This window comes from Purpureocillium takamizusanense, chromosome 9, assembly GCF_022605165.1.
Source record: "Purpureocillium takamizusanense chromosome 9, complete sequence".
Taxonomy (NCBI): Eukaryota; Fungi; Ascomycota; class Sordariomycetes; order Hypocreales; family Ophiocordycipitaceae; genus Purpureocillium; species Purpureocillium takamizusanense.
Window position 1 is genome coordinate 910,612 of NC_063076.1, and position 15,781 is coordinate 926,392.

The window sequence follows — 15,781 nt, forward strand, 5'->3', positions numbered from 1 at the left end:
CCGAGGGCGGCGCCCAGGTACCTCTTCTCCAGTTGCTGGTCTTGTCCCCAAGCGCACCCTGCCCCAGCGAGAGGTACCTTGCCCGAGGTACCTCGCCCGGCAGCATCCAGTGGGCGGGCAGCCCCGTACCTTTTTGGGTGACGAGCGCCCCCCCGTCGCCTGCCCAGGCCCCAATGGCTTCTTGGCTCGCTGGCTTATTCGAGCCACACCACGACACCTGGAGAAAATCGGCCGCAAGGAGGGCGAGCGAGTTCATCCAAACGGGCTGCGCAACCCATTCATTCATTCATTCCCTCGCCATTCTCTTATTGATCCCCCCCCTCTCCGCGTTTGCAACCCGCTTCATCACTCCGTCGGCACCTCATCAGACAAGACTGGCCCTGCCGGCGCTGCGCCTGACTGCTTGCTGGCCCGCTCGCCGCCGCCGCCGTCTGGTTTGTTTGGAGCCTCGAGGCTACTACAGCAGCGCCTTGCCTTACTCTCAAACTCTACCTCCCTCTCGCGCTCACACAAACAACCTTCATCCTCATCACAACCCAACCCAACCCCCCGCTGCCTTCTTCATCTCTGCACCTCTCGCTGCGATCATCGTCCGCATCGTCTCGGACGTCCGCGGCATCATCCTCTGTTGCCCTTTTTACTTGCCCTTGCGGCGTCCCTGTCTGTGTCTGCTGACACCAACCACCACGGGAGCCGCTTCTGATTTTCTTACACGCTTTCGCCTCCCGCCGCTGCATCTCGCGCGCTGCCCCGGTTCACCACAATGGACCGCGCTCGCCGGGCTGCAGTGAACAATCGCCGCAAGCCTCTTGGAGCATCCTCTTCGCCTCAGTCAAATTCCGAGGATCCCATGGAGCACCTGCAGTCGCCTGGGGCAAGCCCCGTCATGGCCTCACCCAACCATCCCCAAAACTCCTCCACCACGCCGCACACGGCTCCCTCGAGCCGCCGCGGTAGCAAGGCCTCGCAGAGCATGCCTCTCGCCACGCCTGGTCCTGCCTCGTCTACCGGCCTGAAGAAACGCAACAAGGCCGCTGACGGTTTCGCTGGCTCCGCCGACGAGCAGCACCACAGTGACGACAGCCCGCAAAAGGGCGGCCACAGCCTGCGTAAGCGGGCTCGCGTCGACTACACGTTTGAGCACGTCGATGACGACCTGCTGCAGGGCGCCTCTGCCTCCGCCCGCAGAAGACGCCGCACCGACGTCGTGGATGAAGCCCAGGACTTTTACGACACCAGTCGTGTGTCGGCTTCCAAGAAGCGTGGTGCCTCTCTCGGCGCCGATGTGTCCGCCACCCCAACCACACCCAGCATCGTCCGCCGAAACCCGGCCCGCAAGAGCTCCGAGGTCCAGGCCTACAAGGACGACGAGAACGTCAAGGATACCATCGAGGTTGGCGTCTCCTTCTCCGACGCGGAAGACTCGGACCCTCGCCGCGCCAGTGACTCTACCTCGGAACATCACTCGCCCGACAATGCCTTCAAGGCCGCCTCCCAAATTGCCGATGAAGGCCCCATCATCGATTCTCCCATGGCGTTTGGCAATTCGCTGTTCCCGGATCCTGCTTCTGCGGTCCCAGTCGCGCCTGTTGTCGATGATCAGCTCATCGACCCTTCTCTTCAGCCGGCAACCACACCATCCGACTCCATCCAGAAACAGGACTTTGCGGTCACGCAGGAGCCAGCGGAACTCGAGCGTGCCACTTCTGTAGCGGATGCTGCGGTTCCTCTCCACCCCACCGCGGACGGAGACATTAGCATCCCAGATGCCCCCCCTCTGACGGAGTCGGCTCATGTCAAGGACGACCCCTCCGACAACGAGGAGCCGTCTATGCAGCTGCTGAAGGAGAACAAGTCCGTCGACACCACTGACCGCAATGTCACAGAGGATAGCTTGACCGCCTCAAATGACGCAGTCACCGCACTTTCGGCGCCCAAGGATGAGCCTCAAGTCACCCAGGCTTCCCAGGTCATCTCACATACCACGCCCGTTGTCGGCGAGGACACCCAAATTTCTGCGCATGCTTCCTCTGAAAAGCCCGCCAACGTGTCGACTGATGCCATCGTCGATGGCGATACAGACGCCCAGCAGTCTATTGCACCTCCCATCATCACCATTTCCGACACTACCACTAAGACTACTACGGACCTCGTCAACTCTGGTGAAGATGCCAAGGAAACTGCTGCCGCCTCCGATCACGCGCAGGAGACCCCCGCAAACAGCATTGAGGCACCTCGCCCTGACCTGTCGGGGTTCGCGCACGCCGACATGGCGGAGATTCCACTTTACTCCGCCGAAAGGCTCCAGAACCTGATCAAGGGTCGCTACGCCAACTTGAGCCCCTACGTTGAAGGCGAGCGACAGTCCTATCCCAGCAAATCCAACGTCACCTATGAGGCGGAGTTGGAAGAACGCTTGGCCGAGGTCAAGGCCGCCAAAGAGCACAAGGAAGCTACCGAAGATGCTGCCGAGACAAAGGACGCTGAGAAGCCTTCTGATTCCAAGAGCGGCGAGGGCCAGGACATGGATGAAAAGGCCACCGAAATACAGGATGCCGACGACATTGACGGCGACGACAAGGATGGTGATGACATGGACGCCGACGAGCGCCCGTCCGACGATGACGATGCCGAGGATAATGATGAGGGCGAAAACTTGGACTCCAACGAGAACGGCGACGCCGACGATGCTGGCGATGTGCCCGTGACTGAGACTGTGACTCCAGCACCTGCCGACACGCCCAAGAAGCGATCCCTGGTGGCCATGTCTCTGGACCCGAGCAAGCCGAATGAGCTCATCCCGCTTCCGCCAACCACAGACGGCACGGTACCGACCAAGATGGTCAAGCCCGAGGATGCGCCCAAGCTGAAGCACAACACCTTCAGCTTCACAAAGATACAGGACAAAGAGAATTACATTGATGCTCTCAAAAACTATGAGACAATGTCGACACAAGAGCTCTTCGACGTCTTGGAAGTCGTCAATTTGGCCATGTGCGAATGGCAGCGCGAATATTTTGAGCAAGGCGAGATCGTCCTCAACGAGGAAAACGCCATCAACCAGGAGATCGAAGATGCCAAGTTCCTCAAGAAGATGCGCATGAACCCCGACAAAGACATCGAGGGCTCTTGGCCGAGCGTGAAACAAAAGGGCAACAACTTCAAGGGCCGCAGAAAGCGATACGAGGACCTCAAGCCGTTCTACGAGCTGCCCGAGGATAAGCTGGCCGTGGCGGTCTATGGCAAAGAGCCCCGCAACGACCCCAACATGATTGTCCCCGCCGATCCCAGTCAGAAGGAAGGCGTTGTCACTCGTTCTCGGGCTTCGAGGACCACAGTCACCAGCAGTGCAGGCCGCTCCAATCCTCAGGAGGCTCTGCCCGCCAAACGCAGACGCAGAGCCGCGGTCAACGTCGACTACACTCCGCACGATACCAGCCGCAGCGCCACGCCTGCGCTCCTTCCGCGGGCTGCAGGCCGCAAGCGCAAGGCCATGGTTGACGACGCGGGCAACACCGAGACCACTCCCGAGGTGGAGGAGGAGCCAGAGCCCAAGCCCAAGCGCCGCCGCCGCACCAAGGCACAAATGGCCAAGGACAGAGCCGACGCCGAGGCTGCGGCTGCAGCTGCTGCCGCCGCCGCCGCTGCGGCCCCTACATCCGAGCCTGCGAGCGTCAAGTCTACAAACAGACCGGGCCGCAAGCGAGTTCCCAAGCGGGCCATCGATCAGGAGCTGGCGTCCTTCACCAATTCCGTCGAGGATGATGAGCTTGTGCCGAAGCAGAAGCGCAAGATGCTTACTCTCAAGATCCCCAAGGTCAAGAACTCCAGCGAGCCGTCATCCGAGATCACCGACAACGGCGAGTCTCGCCCTTCTACCGCCTCGTCCGAGTCGACCTCTCATACCGCCGACTCCTCGTATTCATTTCGGCCCAAGCGCCAGAAGCGATTTCGCGATGAGCCAGAGGATGCGGAGCCCGTGACCCCCGCTCCCCCCAAGAAGCGTGGCAAGAGAGCGCAGGCATCTGGCGACAACAAGGATGGTCGCATGCCCAACTCGGCGACTGCCACGCCCGAAGTCAGCGCTCAGCCCGCCTCTGGCCGCAAGCTGCCCAAGATTAAGGTGGTTCACAAGACCACCGAGGCTCAGAACGGTACGCCTGCTGCCGCTCAGGCCACGGCTTCTGCACCTGTCACTCCTGCCCCTGCCACCACCACGAATGAGGGAGCAGATGGTCGGCCCAAGGATTACGACAAAATGACCAAGTCTGAGAAGATGTCAATGTCGATGAAGAGTGAGTGATATGGCACGCCTCCAGCCTTTACTCGCTTATGCTAACCTCCCTTGTTCCAGGTCGATGGGCGAATGGCAACATGGCTCAGGCCGTCGAAAAGCGCAAGGCTACCCTTGCCGCGAAGAAGCTCGCTCAGGCCGCTGCCGACTCCAAGGTTGGCATCATCGCCCCTAAGCCCAAGGGCAAGGCTGCCAAGAAGGAGGCCACGGCCGCCACCCAGCAGCATGCACCTCCTGCTCCTGCTCTGCCCCAGCAGCAGATGCATCAGGCTCCCCAGGCGCCTCAGCAGCACACATTCCAGCAGCATCACCCCCAGCCTGCCACGACCACAGAGTTTATCCATCACGGCATGCCCGGGATGGGTTATCACTACCAACACTAAATGGACCGCGTGACGGACACATCGCGCAAGGATCCCCGAATCATACTGCATTCTCATCGAGGATCGCTACTTGTCCCTTCAAGCGCAGCAGCGCCAAAGATATCGCATGAAGCACATACTTGGTGCTTCCAACCCTAGCATCTGGGTGATCTGCAAGGTCACCAACATCTCGAACTGGCGTTTTCTGTCCACGTCAAGCTCATAAGCTTGACCATTTGCGATCTATTGTTCGCCCGTCTTTTCTTCACAACGCGGCACAAGGGCATCCGCGCGTGCGCGCGCGCGCTCGTCAACGAATCGCGTTTTCGCTGATGACACTTCGTTCCCTTGAGATGAGCGCTGTTTCATACGCACAATCGGTTTTCATTCGCGAACTATTGTTTCCCCGACTTTTCTTCACAAGTCGGCATAAGTGCGTCTTGCGCCCGCCCGCGCGTCACGAATCGTGTTTTCACTGACGACGCCTTCGTTCCCTTTGGGACGAACGCTGTCTTCTACGCAACACTCGGTTTTTTCTTGTCCTTTTTTTACCTTCCGTGTCTTGAGGCTCTTGTCGACATCCGGGCGTTCGTCTCGTGATGACAGGAGCGGCAGGCAGGAAAGCAAGCAGGCAAGCAAGGAGTGTGGGGTGATCCGTGTTTTGTTGCGATGGCGGTTGTATGCCGCCGAGTCGATACATGCACCGGGGATGGATGGGGATGGTGGTTCACGTTTGCTGGACGGGCGCACACGATGACGATGGGCCCATGGAGAGGCAGGGAGCAACGGAGGGGAAACATGTACAAAATTAGCTTCCGTCCCCTGATGCATCAGGGCGCGCAAAACCTTGCTGTGTAGACTGATTTCCTGCTGCGGCGTGCATGTGAAGGGTGAGAATGATGACGGGGGTGGTGATGGTGGTGATCGACCGAGTCCTTCCTTCTCCTACGTACAGGTCCCCTGCATACACGCAGATGTGCCACAGACGAACGAACAAAGGGAGGGCATCACGTCGCCTTTTGATGTGCGGTTGCGGATGTGACTTTGTTGCCGCCAAAGCAACATCGAGCGAGGTCACGTCACGTCACGTCACGTCAAGTCGCCCCCTCACGTCACCCTCACGTCACCCCAAGCACCAGCCCGAGTTTTGTTTTGGTTTTTTTGTTGCTTGTCCATGATGCAATACCTGGTATGAATCATCCCTTTACACGCCGCAACCGAAATGCAGAGCCCTGCCAAGCCGTCCGGACTTTCCCTCCCCTCCCTCTAAAACCTCCCACCAAGCGGACAAGACCCGCTCCGACTGACCATCTCGACCCCGTCGTCAAAAAACACACGCTTTTTACGTTTGCCGCCCCGCCGCCCCCGCCCGAGTTCTATTCGCGCTCTGTATTTTCGAAAATCGCCCAGCGAGGACAGTGGTGGTGGTGGTGGTGGTGGTTGGTGGTGACGGCCGCCGTGCTGCGTCGTGTTTCGTAGTGGTGGGTGGGCTCTCCTTGGAGAAGTACCGTGGGGTTGATTTCCCCCCGTCTTGTTCCACCCTCCTGCTTCCCCTTCACACCAAGAGGGAGCTTTACATGACGACACCGGAGTTGCTGGCAATACGCTGTGGGAGAGAAAAATATGTCAGGCAAATAGCACGAGACGGATGTTTGGGGCAGGGTAAACTCACGGGCCACAGCTCAGCAGCCTCCTTGCCGACGGGGCCGGTGATGGCAGAGCCCTTCATCTCACCCTTGGGGTTGACGATCTGTAGGCATAATTGTTAGTCTTCGCTGCAGAAGAAGCACAGCAAACGTGTGGCGAGCCTCATGGCACGCTAGGTCGATGGACCCAGCCTGCCACTGCAACGGCTGTCCACCACGAAAGAGAGTCGGTGATAACCACATACCACACCAGCGTTGTCCTCGAAGTACAGGAAGACACCGTCGAAGCGCTTCCAGGGCTTGGATTGCCGGACGATGACGGCGGGGTGGACCTTCTTGCGCAGCTCGGGCTTGCCCTTCTTGACGGTGGCCATGACCATGTCACCGACACCGCCGGCGGGCAGGCGGTTCAGGCGGGCACCGATACCCTTGACGGCGATGATGTACAGGTTGCGGGCACCCGAGTTGTCGGCGCAGTTCATGACAGCACCACTGCGAAATGTATGTTAGCCGGGTGAGGGTTCTTCTTCGAGTCGCTGCTGTTGCTGCCGAGCGGGTTGCTGTCTCGTCGTCGGTTGCTTTCGCAGGCTACCGGGTGATAAAACGTACACAGGGAGACCCAGGGTCATCTTGAGCTTGCCACCAGGGGCACCGCGCCTGTGAGCAAATTGTCAGCGGAGGGGCCGATCTTCTCAAATTTGTGCTTCTCGCGATCCGACAATCCGCGACGTCCTCAACATCCGGCGACACTTCCAAATCCATAAGCAAATAATCGTCGCCCAAGAGCCAGTATGTTCCGTATTCGATTGGCGCTGCAAACGCCCGCAGCTCTGTAGCCGTAGCCGTCCGAGTTTTTTCGTAGTCGTCGTGGTGATTCGATGCACTTCCCCCTCCTTTCCTCCAGCCGATCGAGCATTCCCCCCCTCTTGCACAGAACTCGCGAATTGTCGGATCCGAACAGAAAACAATTTCAACAAAGCACGATCGGAGCAACTTACGAGATCTTGGCCATTGTATCGGTGTTTGTGTGGCGTTACTTCGTGAAGAAATCTGCCGAATCTCGGGATGCCGTCGTCGATTTGGGACTGGAGCTTTTCACGGGCGAAAAATTCCCAAGCAATCTGTGGGGTGAGAAACCCTACAGCAAGCGAGTGACAGTGCACGTGATGATAGGGACCGTCAGTGGGGTCGTAATCAGCCAGCCAATGGCAGTGGGGGCTGCCGAGGGACCGTTTCGCAAGTGGCAGGGCAGGGTTATCAACAGGGCCCGCTCTTCCGCGTGGGCTTTGTTGGCATTGCTGTGTACGAGACATGTTACCGGCAGGCCTTGTTTCGCGTGATTCGAACCTCCCATGACCTTCAGCGGGATCAATGAGCTTGTGAACTAACTGCCTAAGTGGATGGTCCGTTCTGCTCAGCCGTGCCGTTCGCATTCCCATTTGAATCCGCCCCGGCGCTTGCAGAATTGTCAACGTAAACCCACGATTCCTCCGTCGTCGCGGTTGGCTCTGACGATGCCGCGTTTGACTGCCCTTCGTCACTTGTCCTTGCCATGAGGCCGACGGCAAAGTCCTCGTCATTCTCCAGCCAGCGATTCATGCCGTCACTGGTAAAGTCAGCCAGCTCTGGCCCGTCGAGCTGCGGGGAGCTGTCCGCACCTTGTCCCTTCATTTGACTTGCCCATCTCAAATCCCGTCGAGACGGTGCTGTTTGAAGCTCGACGCCGTCATATACTGACTTGACAAGTTTCACTTGCAACTGATGACGGCTGATGGCGACGTTCGACACGATCGTCGGAATGTGAGGCACAGAGGTCTTTGCCCCGCGCCTTGTGCGCGCGCGAGACGTCGGCGTTATATGCTTCCCTGGACACACACGTCTTGTTGATCAATCCCGGCTTGCATGATGTGCCTAGATATGGGGTACATTCATCTTGCCAATCAGTCTATACCACATCTTTCCCAAGTCTCCCCGCGCTGCCAGCGGCATGGGCCAATGCACTCGCGAACCTGGGGTTCCAGCACACGTGTTCGGTCCTGGACTCGCGAGTCTGCAAGGTGGTCTGTGTATGGCCCAAGGTGCTTCCGGGCCTTTTGAGGCCATGTCGCGACAGTCCGCCGGATCCTGACGGACGGACGCCACGGAACCGAGCAGTGCGCAACACTCGGGACATTCGCCGACGGACGGGCGGAAAGAGGAGCGGAGGGCAGCATCAACGCTGTTACGCGATGCCTCTCCCGCAGCAAAGCATCGCGGCCGCCCCGACGGACGGCTTCAAAGGGACAAGCTGTGACGCAGTGTGGTGGCGGACCGAGCTCAGCGGTTGGTGGCTGGAACGACGCCAAAGCACATGCTGGCGCCGGCGTCCATGGTAGACGGGAAGTGTCGTGGCGCGACAGCGCTGAGCAGGATGGACGCCAATATCAAGCGTGCGTCGAGCAGTCGATGCTCTCCAATCATAGCGTGCCACTTTATGCAAGACGGCTCACCTCTCGGCCATTCATGGTGCACGATGAAGGGTGAATGCGGTCAACATGGAACTTGCGGCTCTGTCGCCAGCACACTACTGGCCGCATGAAGCACCAGTTCGTGTCGGCATCATCGTCATGAGTGGCCACTCCCTTGTCCTGTCTCTTGGGTCGCTGTGCAGGCAGGTGCTGGCCGATAGGCACGGTCACTTACCACTGTCGGGGGGGTTGCAGCAAGGCGACATGGGACGATTGCGGATCGCTACGACCATGAGGTGGCTGGTGTTATTTTCTTCGGACCACGGATTGAGTTGCAGCCCGGTCTCGATGAATTGACAAACACAGTGTGGATGTTTCTTTTCTCGCGGAGAAGACATCGTGGAAGCGAAATTCTGGTGCCTACCCTAGAACCTGAAAACAAGTATCAGGACTCGGCTTTCCCGCGCCAAAGCAGTAAGGGGGGGTAGCAGAAGTTCCCATGCCCATCCAAGCTGTTGAATTTCAATGTTCTCGGTTGATTGCTGGCAATGACCACCCGTCGACCTGCCTTCTTTGGTCGGAACCATCGCGCTGTTTTTCAACAGGCAGGAGCGAGCTAGATGGTTGTATGGGCCATTCATTTGACGGCAATCAACAAGCGAGACATCATACAGGCCATCAGAAACATCCCCTGCACTCACAGAATAAATTATCCCATCCCTATTGATGTCGCCAAACGTTCGCACTTCATTCCTTTTCTTTACTCGACGTCATTATGCCAGATTCATGGGCTTGCATGTGGATTTGTTAGGACGGACTTTTTTTTCAGCTCCACATATATCAAAATAGCGAAGCGGCTTTCAACAACGTCCAACGGCAGTTGGCCCGGTTAGCTCAATCGGTAGAGCGTGAGACTCTTACGAGTACACGGTAATCTCAAGGTTGCGGGTTCGACCCCCGCATCGGGCTTTTCCTATAAGTACCATTCTTCGATTGGGGATTCATTTTTTTGCCAGAACTACATTCTGGCACACTCTTTCAAGCTAGACAATGCCTGCGCTTGATTATTTGGGGGTCTTCATCTTTTGGCATGTTCTTTGTCATGAGCTTGTGGGTCGCTTTTCTTGGACGGCCATGATGGCAATGATGGCGATGGGCTGCTGCGCGAGTGGTTTATGTGTAGCGCCTGGACTTTCCTCGAAATGAAAGACACGAGTGACGCCGACCGCAGGACGAAGCCGACCAGAGCGCTACTCATTGATGTTGATATGACGCGTGTTGCGCCCACGTCAACGGCAAGCTACGAGGCTGGGTGTCCGCCGCATTGTGGCCATGCTCCTCCCAGTGCGGACCGGAGACCAGGTACGCGGACGATTCAAGCCGCATCCTTTGCCGAAGCTTCTATTTACCGTCGGCGTGGCTTCAGACACTTGTGCCGCCGGCAGTTGGAGAGATTTTCCCTCCGCGGACCAACGGCGAGACGGCGCAGACAATCATGTGGCCGGGGTTCGGCACGCCGGTCGGGATGGTCAGAATGGCGCGGGCCTAGGCACGAAGCTGAGACGACCTCTTGAGCCTGCTTCTGAGCGGCATTGCGTGCTGTGCTGTGCTGCCCCCATAATCATGATCCATCGCCATCCTTCCGAAGCAGGGAAGGAGGGGTGAGGTTGGCTGGCGTCCGAACCAACCGCAAACGCCATTCGCGCACGAGGGGGGCCTTTCCACAACATGGTGTTCAGACACCGCAAGACCCGACCAAATGGTTGAAGGCCGGTACACGTCGTGTGACTGCTTGGTAGCGCAACGAGATTCGTAACATGGCAACGGCCCCGAGACTGCGTGTGGAAGGACCACTTCCTCTCCAGCCTAGGCAGCGTGTTCTGGAACAGCTCGGAATCCGCCCATTACTCCGCGGACGAGCTGGGGGGGGGGTTCGCTGCCATCGGTGGCAATCGGTAGAGGAGCGAGGCTTCCCGGTGCTTCTTCTGGCAGGTCAGGGTCAGGTGGGCGCTTGGTACAGGTACCTTATTAGTACCTAACCCTGCTGTTGTACGCACCTGGCGGCACAGAGGGAATGTCCGCCAAACGCCGCCCCGTCACCTCACCTGGCGCAGCGTGCTCGGGCGGCATCGGTGGGGGACGTCGGCCACCGGGCAGCCCTAAATCGGGCTCGGCTGGCGGACCCGACAGCCCAGCCCAGTCCGTGGAACCTCCTCCACTGGGCTCCGGGGGGTTCCCCAACGGGTGCGAGGGATTGACCGCCCGAAGTGACGATTATTACAGAGTCCCGTCCCCTCACCCCACTTCAGCCCATCGCCAACAAGGTCCAGGGTCACCATCATTCCTTCCATGCCGTCCACAAGCCCTGTCGCATCCTTCTCTTGTCAATTTGGCAGCTCACAACCACACGTAGCGCGCAAGCACCATCGTGAGCGCGCAATCGACCGACCTCTTCTTCACCGATAGCATACTAAGCTGCCGTCGTGTGCTCAGCAGCAACAGTCCGCCTCGCCGACTGTATCTTCGGCTTGACTTGTGGCGCGCGTGGCGCTTCGACCGCTTATCTCCGTCTCCTTGCGTCCGCCCATGTCGCGCTGAAGCAGGCATTTGTACTCTGTCTGTGGCTACCGCACGGTCATGGCGACCTCCTTCGACTTCAACAGCATGGCCAGACGAGCCGATGGTGGCGACGCTGCTAACATGCCCTCACCTCCGTCACCCGTACAACACGATGCGCCGTCCCATCACCCGCATCACCCGAGCAATGTCACCATTTACCAGACGACCGGCCTTGATGCTCACACTGGTCCCATCCTTGCGCCGGGCTCGGGCGCACCGGCGTTGAACCCGCGGTCCTGCGTCACCTGCCGCCGCCGCAAGGTCCGTTGCGACAAGCAGATGCCCTGCTCCAACTGTCGTCGCGCCTTGATCCCGTGTGTCTTCCCGGCCCCCGGTCGGGCCCCTCGTCAGCAGCGACCCAAGGACCCAAATGCGCCGCCAAAGAACTCGACCCAGCGTGAGGTGGAGCTTATCAAGCGCCTGAGGAAGCTTGAGGGCATCGTGGAAGAGCTCAGCGGTCAAATTGAGGTCGAGTCGGGCAAAGCGCCTTCCACAGCTAGCTCCCCAACCGGTGCGCTGGAAAGCTTGCAGCAGAGGCAAGGGTCCGGCAACTTGGACTCTCTCGCCACAGGCAGCCCACTATCGCGACACCCCGAACCGACCACCGCTCAGGACAGCGAATCGGCCATCAAGAAGGATATGCAAAAGAACTTTGGGCGAATGGTCCTCGATGACCATAGTGGCACACGTCGATACGTCAGCAGTGGGTTTTGGTCCAAGCTGAATGATGAGGTGCTTGCCCTCCCTGAGCCCCTTCCTTTGGGAGCCCCCCAAGTCTTCACTCTCGCTGACGTTGAAATGCAGCTGGACTCTATCCGCGAGGAAACGCAGCGCCTCACTGACGAGGATGACGACTCGGAATACGAAGGCACGCCCACAGACTCACCCGCAACCGGCGTTGGCTCCCTCTCCGACCACCATTCGTTTGTGCTTGGCTACCGCTCGGCAGACGTGAGCCTGAAAAAGTGCCATCCTTTGCCGTCTCATATCACGTTCTTGTGGTCCGTGTATCAGGAAAACGTGGAACCGCTGGTGAAGCTGCTGCATGTACCAACTACGGACATGGTGATGCGAGAGGCCAGAAGAGATAGCGGAAAGCTTTCGCCTGGCAACGAGGCTCTAACATTTGCCATTTATTTCGCGGCAATTACCTCGCTTGAGCCTGAAGAGGTAAACCCAATCGACAATTAAAGTTTGCACCCACCCAAAGGCTTCGCTGACTGACAATCCCCGCCTAGGTCGAGACCAACTTCGGCTCCAGCAAGGATGAAGTTCTTGCGCAATACCGATTTGCCCTCGAACAGTCGCTCGCCAAGGCCAATTTCCTAGACACCTCCGATCTCGCTGTTGTTCAAGCCTTTGCTCTGTTTCTGATTGTGGTCAGGCGCCACGACGAGAGCCGCTTCTGCTGGGCCCTGTCAGGCCTTCTGATACGCATCGCTCAGGGGCTGGGGATCCACAGGGACGGGACTCACTTTAACCTCTCTCCCTTTGATACGGAGATTCGGAGGCGCCTCTGGTGGGCCATCCTGATGTTGGACCTGCGATCGGCCGAAGAGCTCGGCACGGACATGACGATTGGCGAGCGATCGTACGACACCAAGATCCCCAGCAATATCAACGATGCGGACATTAGTCCTGAAACCGTTGAGCCTCCGACGCCGCGCGAGGGCCGGTCGGATACTGCCGTCTCGATCGTTCGGGCCGAAATTTGCGTTCTCTCACGTCGCTTGGTCACGGCCTCCTCGGCCATGGCCTCTCTCTGCCCCAAGGTCGACGAAGGGAGTATTGAAGACCGGGAGGCTATGTTGATCGACGTATACCGTCGTATCGAGAACAAATTCTTGAAGCACGTTCTCGACGAGACGGATCCTCTCTATTGGGTCGCTGCCATGATTGCTCGCGTCATCATGGCCAAAATGTGTCTTGTCATATACCAGCCGATGCTCTTCCCTGGATCCAACTATGAGCTATCGGGCGAAATTAGGCAACGCATCTACGTGGCAGCCATCGAGGTCATCGAGTATGGGCACAAGCTGAATACTGATCCCAGATGCAAGCAGTACCGATGGCTTTTCAAGACGTACACCAACTGGCACGCCATCGCATATACCCTGATCGAAAGCTGCCGGCGACCATGGACGGCGCTGGTGGAGCGAGGATGGGAAGCCGTCAACGGATACGACAAGGATCCTGTCGAAATTGCCAAGAGAGCTGACCATGCTGCTGTCTTCCTACCGCTACGGAAGCTGTTCATCCGCGCCAGACGGCATCGGGAGTCGGAGATTGCCCGTCTCAAAGCGAACCAGGAAGAGGCGCGTCGTCTGGATTTTGCTGAGCGCATGAACCCTGCCCAAGCCCGCTTCGGACCGGTTCCTGGGGCCGAAAACAGGATGGAACAGATCAGAGAGAAGTGGAGGATGCTGACACGGCCAGATGGTGCCAGCCCTCTGCCGTACACCTTTGCTTCTCAGCAGCAGTCTACGGGCGTACAGTCGGCAGCAGACGGCGCGTCTGTGAACGCGTCCATGTCGACGGAAACGACGCGGTCGCAGCACTTGAAACCTCCGGGCGATCCCGTGCCTCTCCAGATGGACTTGTCATTTGAGGCGATGCAGTACATGGACGACCTCATGTCCCAGCCGAATCTCAACATGGCGGAGTTCTACAACGTTGCCGGCGACGATAAAAATACGAACGTGTCCTCCACGGCCAGTCCGATGCCCGACTTTTCGAATGTCGTGACGGCACAACAGGAGGCGGCCCTGCGGCAACAGGCGCTCACTCTTCAAACGCAGCCTCCCAAGGACAGCCATGTCCCGCCATACCTGTGGAGCGACCCTTTCACGGTGATGAACACCAAATTTGAAGAGGGCCAGATGGTGGAGGACACGGACATGCTTGGTGACGACTTCAACTGGCAGGACTGGAGCCAGAGCATTCGCGGGCTGGAGATGGAGAGCACGGAACCGCCGAAAGGATGGTAAAGGGTCGCAATGCGAATGATGACTTCTGGAAACGAGAACGAGAAATATGATGCGCAAGGGAATTCATTTGGCGAGGTAGGAGTTGTCATGCTACTTTCAGCAAGTGGCGTCTGGGCGCCTGGAGTGGCGATCGTTGTAGAGTGTACGATCGAACCATCCTCAGAATAAGGGGACTTATGGACGATTCAATATGAAGCATTCTTCTTGGATTGAGGCCAAGATGCCAGAGTCGCCCCCTTTGGGCTTGTGTTGACATGGAGGTACCGCTATATCGGACAGGTCCCAGTGGCGTATCTGCCTTGGCACATACCACTCAAGAGGACCCAGAAGTACCAATCTAGTACCAAGGTAGGGACTCTATGGCAAGTGCTCGAGAAGCTCGGCCCTCCGGTCAATTGCGCGACTTTAGGTGAGCCGGGTGAGCCATGCGGGTGTGGTCTCGCGACCTATGCAATGCAACTATATGGGGGCCCTATAGAGGCATAATATTGTGCTTTTGTCCATTCTTTCTTTTTTTTACGTCTTGGTTGCTACCACGGGAGAATCGACCTTTTCCTAGCACCTGATGAGCCCGTCAGGGAGGCAAAAGTTTATTGCAAGCATAATGGTGGTGTAGCTAGGGCGAGGTCGATCGCCGCATAAGTGCCGGAGCGACGTTGCGCCCGCTCGCTTCGATCCGGCGCCGCCGTAGCAAACGGCAAGGAATAGACGGGAACCCGAGGAGGCGCTTGGCAGACTTCGTTTTGTCGGTGCGAACTGAAATCGAATGGTAAAAGTACTTATGTCAACGCCAGGCCCCGGGTACGGAACTATCCTAAGGTACTCTCGACTGAAGCCATCGTAGGTGGCATATGCTATAGCTGTGCTGCCCCTCGCTGGCACTACCAGGTGGCAGCGGCGGCGGCGGCGGCGGCTATGCCTTCCTCTTTTCCTACGCGGGTTTAGCAGGAGGGAACCTAGGAACTGCAGTATGAATCGGGGATTTACGGCGTCTAGCTAGGAGTTACTTAATACCCATGTTAATAGAAAGACCAAATAGCCGATCGGTTGCTGATTTCTCGTATTCTTCTTATCATATAATTGTTGACTTAATAAGGTTTATATAGGTAAAGTAGTAGCCAGATCGTCGGGGAGCCTGGGCGAGGTGATACAGGATGATATTAGGGTCTTACTTTCGCGCTGCCTAGCGTCTAATGTCACTCTGCGCGGGAGAGCTGACGTACATGCGTGTGTCCGTATATGTATGTGTATGGTCTATTATATTATGCTATGTCCTCTGAGCCGCGCTGCATAGCGTCTAATGTCACTCTGCACGGGAGAGCCAGTGTGCGTGCGTGCGTGTGTATATATGTGTGTGTGTTGTCTGCTATACGATGCTATGTCCTCTGAGCCGCGCTGCATAGGATATGCGGGTTATATGCACCTT

At 57.9% G+C, this 15,781-nt stretch overlaps 3 protein-coding genes and 1 non-coding gene across 4 annotated transcripts; 3 read left to right on the plus strand and 1 right to left on the minus strand.

The window, feature by feature from the left end:
- The first annotated feature begins 217 nt into the window (after positions 1-217).
- JDV02_009117 (uncharacterized protein) lies at positions 218-5,512 on the plus strand. The gene is made up of 2 exons (XM_047990760.1): positions 218-4,295; positions 4,355-5,512. The coding sequence occupies exons 1-2, from the start codon at positions 764-766 to the stop codon at positions 4,675-4,677; spliced, it is 3,855 nt and encodes a 1,284-aa protein (XP_047846769.1). The 5' UTR covers positions 218-763; the 3' UTR covers positions 4,678-5,512.
- Positions 5,513-5,801: 289 nt separating this feature from the next.
- Positions 5,802-7,386, minus strand: RPL23A (60S ribosomal protein L23A). The gene is made up of 5 exons (XM_047990761.1): positions 7,301-7,386; positions 6,912-6,959; positions 6,548-6,794; positions 6,329-6,406; positions 5,802-6,262 (listed from the first exon to the last, which is right to left on the minus strand). The coding sequence occupies exons 1-5, from the start codon at positions 7,312-7,314 to the stop codon at positions 6,230-6,232; spliced, it is 420 nt and encodes a 139-aa protein (XP_047846770.1). The 5' UTR covers positions 7,315-7,386; the 3' UTR covers positions 5,802-6,229.
- A 2,246-nt stretch (positions 7,387-9,632) lies between these two features.
- On the plus strand, positions 9,633-9,718 carry JDV02_009119. The gene has a single exon. It is a non-coding gene; the product is annotated as a tRNA-Lys (tRNA).
- A 1,296-nt stretch (positions 9,719-11,014) lies between these two features.
- Positions 11,015-14,820, plus strand: JDV02_009120 (uncharacterized protein). The gene is made up of 3 exons (XM_047990762.1): positions 11,015-12,100; positions 12,173-12,538; positions 12,607-14,820. The coding sequence occupies exons 1-3, from the start codon at positions 11,387-11,389 to the stop codon at positions 14,353-14,355; spliced, it is 2,829 nt and encodes a 942-aa protein (XP_047846771.1). The 5' UTR covers positions 11,015-11,386; the 3' UTR covers positions 14,356-14,820.
- Positions 14,821-15,781: the final 961 nt, after the last annotated feature.

What these genes read in the sequence shown, in the direction of transcription:
- JDV02_009117 (XM_047990760.1), top strand. Translation starts at nt 764, where the DNA reads ATGGACCGCGCTCGCCGGGCTGCAGTGAACAATCGCCGCAAGCCTCTT. An exon ending in GATGTCAATGTCGATGAAGA is followed by an intron (nt 4,296 to 4,354) that starts GTGAGTGATATG and finishes CCCTTGTTCCAG; the next exon opens with GTCGATGGGCGAATGGCAAC.
- RPL23A (XM_047990761.1), bottom strand. An exon ending in TCGAGGACAACGCTGGTGTG is followed by an intron (nt 6,407 to 6,547) that starts GTATGTGGTTAT and finishes TTATGCCTACAG; the next exon opens with ATCGTCAACCCCAAGGGTGA. An exon ending in AGGCTGCTGAGCTGTGGCCC is followed by an intron (nt 6,263 to 6,328) that starts GTGAGTTTACCC and finishes TCTCTCCCACAG; the next exon opens with CGTATTGCCAGCAACTCCGG.
- JDV02_009120 (XM_047990762.1), top strand. Translation starts at nt 11,387, where the DNA reads ATGGCGACCTCCTTCGACTTCAACAGCATGGCCAGACGAGCCGATGGT. An exon ending in GGTCCAAGCTGAATGATGAG is followed by an intron (nt 12,101 to 12,172) that starts GTGCTTGCCCTC and finishes GTTGAAATGCAG; the next exon opens with CTGGACTCTATCCGCGAGGA. An exon ending in CCTCGCTTGAGCCTGAAGAG is followed by an intron (nt 12,539 to 12,606) that starts GTAAACCCAATC and finishes ATCCCCGCCTAG; the next exon opens with GTCGAGACCAACTTCGGCTC.